Here is an 11349-nt window from a genome sequence, read left to right on the forward strand (position 1 = left end):
TTTTGTTTGATATCTAATGTTGGCAAAAAATCTTGTTGCACATTTGCTATCTGTTGTTCGCTTGTTTACTACATCACATGAATGCCACTGTCACACTGAACGTCCCGCTGAGTCTATTCAAACTGTAAACCTTAACATGGAATCCTGATTCGGCCAACATAATTATGAGTTCAGGTACAGCCCTATTAAAGAGGGATTATTTTTCTGTGTCTCTCACCTCATTGACCTTTTTCTGGCCCGGTGAGGGCACAGGACTGTGGTCAGTGCTGTCGACCTCGCTGTCGCTGTTGCTGGCTTCACTGTTAGCACTGGCACCACTTGCGTGTCGCAGCTTCTTCTTCTCATCCCGTCCTTGGTTTTGGTGTTTGTAGTGCAGCACCGCCTCAAAGTTCATGACGGCCCAGGCATGCCAGGCCTGCAGAAAGACAATACAAACTGTGTAAAACTGGATTTCTAAAAAGTGGTATCTGAAAATGACTTGTTTGTTCATGATGTAATTTCCCAGTTTACTGAGGGGCAGATATCTCTCTGATCAAAACACATGAATTGGGGTTGTTGGGGATGAATGGGGAGAAAAATATGTGGGTATTGTGACATTTTTATAGCCGGCAGCACGGGCAGGGACAACAAAAGATGTTCTCAGCTCTTCCATCACCTCATACCTTTACATCAGAGGAGGTACTGCAAGTAAAACAATCTAATGAGCAAAATAGCTGAGCTGTGCACAAACAAAACCAAAAACTAAACAATGTTACGACATGTTTGGTGAAAGGGCAATAAAATAGGTTGTAAGGTTTTTTCTGTTGACACATCAGTGTCAGAGCCGCCTCCTGCCGACACAGCTGGGATTTTACTGCTGCCAGAAAGAAGTCAAAAGTGAAAGGTTAGAGTTAAAAGGGAACTACTGACCTTGTACCAGTTGCGGTCATGCTCAGTAGAATGGCTGTAATACTGCAGAACTTTGGGGATGGTGCTCTCATTGATGCCCTGCAGACTGAGCTGCCACTCCCCGAGTTTCAAGAAACATCTACATAAAGAAAGGGGAGAAACAGAAAAACAGGGACATTTCGTTTGCCTGCTTTTCTTCCAACCAAAAAATTTAATTTATTCAACTTTTTTCCTTTAAGGAAAACATACCCAACCTAGTGTAGCATAGATTATTTGCCTTGTTTTACTTTGTTTAATTATGTAGACTTCACCAACACCTATAAAACTGCACACTTACAAAGAATCTCCTGTGACCCTTGAACTTATTATGTAAATAATAACTGATATTTTCTGACACGCAACAGAAAAAAACATCTAAACTATTTTGAGACCTTAATGGTTATTGAGGTCATAGGGCAATGTTGTTAACCCTGCAGAAGTTCTATGGTAACAAATAACTCAATGACTACATCACAACATTAGCAACTTAAATTCCCACATCGCGACTGTATGCCTTCATAAACCAGTCAAGTTGCAGTTTACATCTTTCCACCCTCATATATAGCCATGACAGTAGACACTGCTTCAAATATGGATGCTGCTGCTAAGAAGTACGATATTCTAGACCGTGGATGCTTCACGCACTTCTTCGCAGGGGGGCACAGAGGATCTATACAAGCCCTCAAGATTAGTATCACCAATTCGGTATCTGACCAAATGTCTCTCCTTCTGTTCCTGAGGTATGGCTTTGGATAATAGCTAGAAAAGTTTTTTTGCAAAACAACATGTTGTCACAGTGAAGTTGACCTTTTACCTTGTGGATATAAATGTCAGCGCTTCAACATTTTATTCAGTGAAATTGATCTTTGACCACCAAAATTTGATCAGTTCATCAAGTCCAAGTGGAAGTTTTTCTTGAGATATAGCGTTCAGGAGAATAAGACAGATTCAACGTAATGACCAACGTAACGACCCTGACCCTCAAAAAAACAAAATTTGATCTGTGCATTTTTGAGTCCCATTGTACATTTGTGCCATATTTGTGTAAACTCGCAAAAGCTGTTTTTGAGATATACGTTCACGAGATAGATGCAAGGTCACAGTGATCTTGACCTTTGACCACCACAATTTGATTAGAATGTTGTTGAGTCCAAGTGGAAGTTTGTGCCAAAGCTGAAGAAATTCCATCAAGGTGTTCTTAAGATATAGCATCCACGAGAATGGGATGGACAACATTTATTACAGAGGACTTGTCCTATGACCAACAAATTCTAATCAGGTCATCCTTAAATCATCCTTAAATCCAAGTGGACATAGGTGCTAAATTTGAGAAAATCCTCTCAAAGTGTTTCTGGGATATTGCATTCACATGAATGAGACATATAGAGAGACAACCCAAAAACATTATGCCTCTGGCCACAGCTGTCACCAGGGTGGAGGCATAATAACATCCAAACTATTTTGAGTACATTATAGTTGCTGAGGTCAGAGGGCATTGATGTAAATCCTGCAGAAGCTCTGCTGTAGCAAATAATTCAAGGACTACACAAAAACATTAGCAACAAGGAAACAAAAGCACAAGTGACACAGAAATATTACCATGAGTTTAAAATCATGCTGATGTTGTCATTGCTCATGGAGAATTGGCAGTGACACTGAGTACTTTCCAAGGCCAGTCCATTAAAAAAAATGGAGTGAGACAATGATACGTGACTTGGATATCATGCAGCCGTTTATCAGAGATATCACTACTGAAAGCAGCAGTGCATTTATCTGCTGAAAGGTTCTGGGATCACATCCGGAGATTTTTAATTATCCAAACCACTTTTTTCCTTCTCAATTCAAGCCGACGGTGAGCTCTGTGGCATCCCTGAGGAGGACTTAGCTCCGTCCATCAACCTCATAAACACACAAGCTTACAGGCAAATAAATAAACTGATTGTATTTGGCACCACCAAGACATATAAATCACATACAACTACACTTAACTGCGCAACTGGCAAGCACTTTATTATCGATTCATCCACCTTCCAGTCTGAAAACTGTTTGCAGAGCACCTCCGGTAAATTGTCTTTTAGGATTATGTAATTTCTTCTGAGTGCTTTTCCATACAAGCGTACAGTTTGGGTTCAGTGCATCCATGCCAAACAGTTTCCGTAAACTGTTAACAGGTTGAACTTTTGGGAAAGAAGCAGGGGGAGGATGGGGCGTTTGGGGACATTGGAACAACATGTTTATCTAGAGGGCAGACGCCAGGGTTAATGATCTTAAGCAGTGAAATCACAATGGATTCTTTGGGGAGAGAGTGGAGGCATCCGTGTGACTGTGTGGATGTGAGTGTCTAAGCGAGCGGTCCAGGTGTGCTCCATACCACGCAGCCGACCTCTATTCATGAAAGTGTGTCAGCACGTCTGGAAAAGACCCGTCCTGACTGACATTATACAGGTGTTTTTCCCAACATGCATTCCTCCGACGGACAGAATCGCTGTCTGGAAGATGCACAAGTGGAAAAAAAAGCCCCTTCTGCCTGTTGTCACGCTTGTGTGTTTTCATTTGTGATTTATGAGGTGGGAGGGGGTGAATGACTAGTGTGTTTGTGCACGAGGCCAGATGACACTACTGTATGATTTACTGTACATAGGATTAGACCTGTCTGAATCCAGGTCGCACTTCTTGTGCTTTTTGTTTTCAAGGTTATTTTTTGGGGCCTTTATTTTGACAGGACATTCACTGCGTGAAAGGTGGACAGAGGGGGGATGACATGCTGAAAAGGGCAAAGGTTTAAACTCAACCTGCGGTTGCTGTGACAGGGACACAGCCTTCGTACATGGGCGTGCACTCTACCAGGCAAAATTCTGGATGCCACTCCTTGCTTTTTTTTTAAGTTTGACCAACATGATACACAATGATTCTTTGACCTTCCTGCCTGGTTGTAACAACTGAGCCTCCTTTTTTTCTTGTCTGTTTTTGTTTTATTTATTGTATTATTTAATAATTGTGTTTGATTTATTTCATTTATTTTGATTTTTCCCCATTTGTTAATTGTTTTTTTTTAGTCATTTTCATCCAAATATTTATTTATGATTTTCTTGTGTGTCTAGGGTATTAGTGTCATTGCAGCCCATGAGTTCTGTGAGGATTATTGCAATTGGTGTGATTTCTGTTGTTGCCGGTATTTCCGTTATGGGGGGTGGGGGCAGGTGGTTAGGGGAAAAAACATGAGAAAAAAAAGGGAGAATGCTTGGGTGCTCTGTGGTTTATATGCCTTGCATTGTTCTTCCAATTAAATACAAAATTTTTCAAAAAATTATTTTGGGGCTTTTTAGCCTTGACAGGACAGTCATCTCCCTCTCTTCAAGGGGAAGAGAGGGGGATGACATGCAGCAAAGGGCTACGGTTGCTGCTGAATGGACACAGCCTTTGTACATGGGGTGCCTACTCTACCAGGTGAGCTACTGGGTGGCACTTCTTGCTCGTCTTAAGTTTGACCAACACGTGACACAATGCAGTGCAGTTCTGGCAAGTAGCTAACAACCAAATCTAAAGGAGACAGCTTTAGATATCCTTAAGTATTTTCATGAGCCCACGAGAGCATGCAAACAACTTCTTTAAGGCTTTGAAGTCATTCCCAGCTATTTTTGGGAATACAGAACTTTCCATTCTCTAATCCCCTAAATCAGCGCTGAAAACACATGATAGTTATTTAAATGTCAAGCTCTCCTCAAACCCGGTGTTGTGTTGACAACTGCTCGAAACACATTTCATCTCATTCCACAGTGAGGTGAGGAGATGAGAGTGGAAAGGTGCCAAGGCTGTGCCAGGCTACTGAAGACACGGCACCCAGCAGGAGAGGTGTGGGTGCAAAGCAGCCGCACTGTGGAGGAGACACACCTGGTCTGTGATACCTGTAGGCTCTGTGTCTTGTTTAGTTTGCGATAAGTAGGTGTGTGGGATGAACTGCCAAAAGAGATCATTTTATTGAGAAGTTGGAGGTGTGACATCCAGAGAATGTGGCCAGCTTTGAAAACCACCACAGGACGTCAATGGACCAGTAAAAAGGTGCGATGCCAGATTGGGTCATGCTCATGGAAAAGAAGCAGAACGCCCTGTTCACGACCCTGTGTGTGCTTACAACACGAGGGGAGGGGATACATGAGCTTACTTTTTCCTTGCTTCAGCATCTTGCTTTGTATTTGCTTTGTATTTTCTTCTTTTCTTTCTTGCTGGAGGTGATTTTTGGAGCCTGGCATGGAGGTACTTCTAAGAATTAATACTACTGAACCACAACTAAATGCATAATGATATATTATTTTACGTGAAATTGACTGTCCCAGAAACTTCACTAGTGATATCTATATGGGAATTCCTTAAAGCAATCAAGTTTTCATTCTATTCCAGTACTTGTACCGGCAAGAGCTTACAAATTCTTAGCTTGATTAATGGTTACCCATAATAAAAGACTTTAAAGTTGAAACGACAAAACATAAGTTTAAACATTTAATCACTGCGCCCCTCCTTGTTTTGGAATGGAAACTCAAACTGCTTGCTGTGTTGTATATTGTATAGTATAATAACCATAAAGTATATTCGCCTTTATTTCACTGGTGACATTTCTGTGACCCTTAGTTATACAAAGTTTTTCTGTGATTCGAAGACAAGAAAGGCATGTAGACACTTGATATCCACCACAGGCCTTTATCACAGCAGACAGTTGGACAAGAAAGCACATGTGTTCCTAATAACATTAACGGCTCTGTTCTATTCAAGTGTCCCAGTGAACCACCATGAACAGTGCCAAGACCCTGACACCAATGCAGCTAAATGGAATCCGGCCAGGATTCATTTTATCATTTACAGTTTGCATTTGCATTTCTTACTGTGACATGTGAACATGTCTTCTGTGACAAAGGCTCATTAGGTGTTGATCTGCTGCTATTGTGCCTCTAAAAAAAAAAGGGACAGACCTGGCCATCAGTTTGTGGAGCTCCTGCTTGTGCTGTTGGTCCTCGGCAGCGATAGCATGCTGGGCTTGCTGCTGCATCCCCTGAACAAAGTGCTGCATGTGCTGGAAGGCATCAATCTGGAGGGATACAAAACAAATACCAACAGCAGGTTAAGACTCATCATCACTGAGAGTAAAACGCTTCTCTGTGAGGCTGTGGTCCTTTTTGGAATCACTTTAAGTTAAATATCAGCACCTGATTTGATTAACACACTTAAAACTCTCAGCATCGATGTGCCAGAAAAAAACACAGCACAACTACATGCTATTTGTAGTCATTATCTTATATACTTACAACAATGGGCAGCTTTTTCTGTTCATATCAGTGTTTCTGGACACATCAGCATCTCACCAGTGAAAATCCTCTGCTGTCATGGTTACACTGTTTTTGTTACTTGAACTTTAATTACAGTTGGTACGACTGTCCCATTGTGCTTTCCACCCTGAACAAAGTAGAGCAGCCTGTACCACATGCAATGCAGTTTGCACAGATTTGAAATGTCATCCAGAGTAGGGGTGTTTCTAATGACTTATTCCCCTGATGCTGAAACTTAGACGAGACATCTAGCAAGTAAGAAAACGCACCGAAAACAGCATAATTTAATCTATGAGATCTAACATTGTCCAAAAAATATTGCGTATATTATGAGCCATCTAAAATAGCAAATCAGTTTTTTCAAAGATCGTTTGCAGTTTTTTTAAATGCTGATATGAGCTGCACTTGCACCATGCATCACACATTATCCAACAAGACATGACAACTCACTGTTAGAAGTTAAGAAACAACATTTAGTTACGGAGTATTTAATGTCCCGCCTTATCTCCATTTGAAAACACACACACCACATACTCTCTCTCTCACGCCATAACTCTCTCATGCATGAGTGTGCACACAAATTGAAACACACACAAACAAAAATACATCCAGGCTTCTTTTGATCTCCCATGTACCCTACTATTGACAAGCATCGGCATCTTTCTCGTCAAGCCTAGCAAGAAGACATCCACCCCGTGTGAGTATGTGAGTCTGAGAGCACACGTGTGTTCATGTATGTGCATGTGTGTGTCTGTGTGTGTAAAAGAGAGAGTAAAAAAGAGAGACAGCGGTTGATGATTAGAAGCTGGTTTCATGCATGCTGATCCAAGCACCTCCCATTTTCCTCTGGGTATCTAAAGGGATTCTCAGCCAATTTTCAACCAGGTCTGTGTCAGACGGTGTCAGAGGGGTTAAGGCGCCCCCTGTGCAGCCAGCTCCCGCAGCTCCCCGCCTGTCAGCCAACCAAAATCTACGTCATCGATGACGCAAAATAAAGCATTTTGTGTAATTTAGCAGGATTTTGCTTAAGGACAGGCGGGGAGCTCCAGGACCTTACGGTACAGAGTGCATGAACACTTTTTATCTGCACGTATTATTCACACCGCAGTGACACAGACCTGGCTGAAAATCGGCAAAGTATCACTTTAATTAACCACCTACTATTTCTGGAGTTGACTGGCAAGTAGTAATGTTTAGTGGAGTACTCAACTTATTGTGCACATTATTTTTCATATAAGTTTAACACATATGGTTAACTTTATACTTTATATACCTGTTCAAAATCTGTTCAGGCTCTGATTTGTAAGTTTTGCTTTTACTTCTAATCCATTATCCCTGACAAGTGACCCATTTCTGCACTCAGTAGCACCCAAATCGAGTGACAAGTGAGCAGTGGATGTGTCTGTTCCGGCTGTGAATGTGTATGTGTGTGTGTGTATGTGTGTGTGTGTGTGTGTGTGTCTGTGTGTGTGTGTGTGTTTTTATTGATTCGTCTGGCGAGCAGTGCAGCTGGCCCTAGCAACAGCAACGCTTGCACTCACACTTACCTAAGTCCCCTAATGAGGAGCCACAAACACCATTCAACACCTGGCAATAAATACGGGTGTGTTTATGTGTGTTTGGGGGTGTATATACTGTTTGTGTGTGTGGTAGACAAATGGCAGAGCAGTTCAATCCCAGGCTGCTCTGGTGACATGTGCTATGAAACCTGAAGTATAACATCAGGTCACCAGAAAGCACAAACTGCTCTGAGCAGCGGTGACATTTATTAGTAATAGTATTAAGTGAGGCTTACTTCATCCGCTGTTGCCATGGATAAAAGATTAACAACAACATTAATTTTAAATGTTACAGCTGAATTGGTTTTACCGATTAGCTCAGGCTTTCATAAAAGTAGCTTCATATCTCTAAGAAGTTACACAGGGCTGAGTCATGCAACTCCCTACAGGATCCAAAATAATTCATGCAAATTCAATCAAAATCTGCAATATTTGTTAACGGCAGCAATTACAGAAATACTGTAACTCTGTCAGATCTGTCCAGTGGAAAAAGCTTGCAAATTTAACTAATCACAACATTTTTCTTTTTTTTTCTATTCAGAGGCCAAATTTAAAAAAAATCAATCAATCAATCTTTTAAACGCATTAACCAACTTCATGACAAATATATTAACAAATTAGGCTTTTTGTTGTGCAGCTGTTGCATTCAAGCTACATTTAAAATACTTCTACATGCTCCACCACTTCAAATCTCAGCAAACAATTTTTTAATGTTGACGTAACCATCAGTAACATAATAACAGCTACCTCATGCTTTATTTATGGAGCCTGTTGGGGAGGTAAATTCACTTGACAGGCATATCTGAAAGCAAAATAACAGCGTAACCATTTGGCTGGCGACTTGCATATATAGCAATTTACTTAATGTTGCAAGAATTTACCAATATGCATAACAGTCAGTGCTCATCACATTGTGAAATGAAGGTTGGCTTGATTTTATGCTTCAAGTTTACTGTGAATTTCATAGCTTGAAAACCAAGCTTTTAAACCAAATGTATGCTATGCATAGCCCCTGTTCAATGTTGATTTATTATTTATGTTTGTTTCTAAGTGGATTTTTATGGTTATGATCATTTAAAGAAGGGAACATACTATATTATTTAATTTTTCTTGGAGCTGTTACGGTTATATTATGTTTACCTGCAGGGCTGTAGTTACCTTGGGATGATTGGGGGCAATTTTTAATGTACACCTTCTGTGCATTTCCCCTAAAATCACCTAATTTGCTTATTTATTTAACTATAAACTATAAACTAACTATATAAACTAGAAACTATAAAAAATTATACAATTTATATTTGAAGAAAATATCTGAGTCTTCGGGAGGGTTGTTTGTCCACTGTCGGTCAACTTTGAGAGCCCCTGTCCCCTAACTCTGGTTAATCGAAACCCATTCTAATACTTTTTCATAAAGATCAACTTGTAAGGAAAAATGTCAATAGGGGTGAGGTTACAAAGTGTTCAATTCTAATTTAAAAAAAAATTAAAAAATACTATTTCCAGACTTATTCATGTGTTCCCAAGCAATTCTTTTAAAATTGTATTTACACATCGTCCACTGGAATGTGATCATCACACCATGGTCAATATCTGAAAGGACCTTGTCCACCTTTGAGATCATGACATTAAGACATGTAATGTCTGTAATGTCAGAAACTGTTGGATCTTTTAAATGTTGAAAATATGTATATTGCAGAGAAAGCAAAGTATAATAGGTGTCTATTCTCACTCACCTTCTCAAAGTCACCTTTGCCTGCCCTGTCTTCACCTTCCTTCTCTGCCTGAATCATTTGGAGCAAATAAGACTTTTTCTGTGACTCTGTGTCTATTGATCTATATAAGGTGGCCAAAAGAGTAATGGTAGACTTTTACTCCATTGTGTTCTATCACAGTTTCCAAAATTCACACTATTGTCACTCACCTCCTTCAAGTCACCTGTGCCTGTCCTTTCTCCAGCGTCTTTCTCTCCTCTTACCTCTCCCTGAGTCCACAACAGTCAACATGAGATTATTTGGTAAACTATTGCATGTTGTTCATATTTGTTCATATTTGAACAGCACGAGTCAACATGTTTAGAGGACGGATAGCTACAGTGTTACCATAACAAGTTTACCATCAGCAACTCATGAAAACATTAACGGACGTGAACTTTATGCAATGTAAGTCAGTGGAGTATGCTCAGAATGTGCTGGCTGTACACTAGCTAATGCACAGAGGATGTATGCTAGTTAGCATCCTGACAGGAGTTAAGTGTTACATTGCAAAAAAATAACTATTTATAAAATTATAGTTTTCATAATACTTCACCAGTACTTTACTACTATTTGTGGTGGCATATGTTTTGATTGCAGCGGACAGCTATAAATAAACGAATGTGTAGGAAACCCTGCTATCGTTACCACTTGGATAACCTAAGAATTCTTTAACAATCACTCTTTGTTGTCAACCTCAGTCATTTTTACTGATCACAAAAAACTCTTCTAGATTTTGGTGGGACTGATTAATTAAACTTGACCGAATGTTACTAGCCTGGTTGCAATTTCAATGTTCCTTTTTACAGATGTACTTTGTTGGTGTTAATGTTTCTCACGCTGTTTCGCCTCCCAATGTTAAATTAATTAGCTGTTTATGTCACCAATGTTCCAGTCATTTAAACCCTCCCTTTCTGGCATATCTGTCACTCTGATTGTTGCCTCATGTTGCACTAAAAACTCCCATACAAAAGTAATAACCATCAGGACTCTTTAAAAGCGGGCATGTTTGCTATTTATCTGAGAAAAGTACTCCCTACCTTTGTCACGTATGATGACATATGAATGTGAGTAATAGAAAAGCAACAAACAAAAATGTACAAAATGTTAATTACAAACCACTGACTCAACACAACAGGCTTTTGGTTCCTACCTTGCGGGCGCTCTTCCACATGTACTTCATATAAGCGTAGGTGACGTGCGGGTGGGCTGTGGGCAGCGGGTGATCAAGCTGCTTTGAGGGGTCGACACCCAGAAGGAGCACCAGGGTCTTGTGGGCCAGTGCCTAAAGGGATGACGAGGGTAAAAGAGGCACACGGAGCAAATGAATCGTTAGAAGATTTTACAGTTTAGTAAGAACCCCAAAGATTTTTAGGAACCATAATGCAATACAGAGCTTGTTTGAAATTCTGAAGTTTGATCAGTACTGGTTCTTTAACTCTTTGAAAACTGAGGAAATTGTCTTGATTTCTTTTGAAAACATGGGAAGAAGGCAATGGCCCAAATAGCCCAAAAGTTAGCAAGAAATTAGTAAAAACTACAAGAAAATTACCTGAGAATTAGTAAAGCAAATAAACAGTCAGTCAGTCATTTTCTGTAACCGCTTTTCCTCGTAAGGGTCGCGGGGGGGCTGGAGCCAATCCCAGCTGTCATTGGGCGGAAGGCGGGGTAAACCCTGGACAGATCGCCAGACTATCGCAGGGCCGACACACATAGACAGACAATCGTACATGCACAAAGTCACACCAAATGGCAATTTAGAGTCACCAATCAACCTGACCTGCATGTCTTTGG

At 40.5% G+C, this 11349-nt stretch overlaps 1 protein-coding gene across 1 annotated transcript; it reads right to left on the reverse strand.

Moving 5' to 3' along the window:
- Positions 1–217: 217 nt before the first annotated feature.
- On the reverse strand, positions 218–10843 carry LOC121965239 (serine/threonine-protein kinase mTOR-like; the record flags this gene model as incomplete). The annotated part of the gene is made up of 4 exons (XM_042515398.1): positions 10709–10843; positions 5892–6007; positions 910–1027; positions 218–415 (listed from the first exon to the last, which is right to left on the reverse strand). Coding segments are annotated over exons 1-4 (462 nt in total), but the record flags the coding sequence as incomplete, so codon positions are not given.
- Positions 10844–11349: the final 506 nt, after the last annotated feature.

Source organism: Plectropomus leopardus, unplaced genomic scaffold (genome assembly GCF_008729295.1).
Source record: "Plectropomus leopardus isolate mb unplaced genomic scaffold, YSFRI_Pleo_2.0 unplaced_scaffold1916, whole genome shotgun sequence".
Classification (NCBI taxonomy): Eukaryota; Metazoa; Chordata; class Actinopteri; order Perciformes; family Serranidae; genus Plectropomus; species Plectropomus leopardus.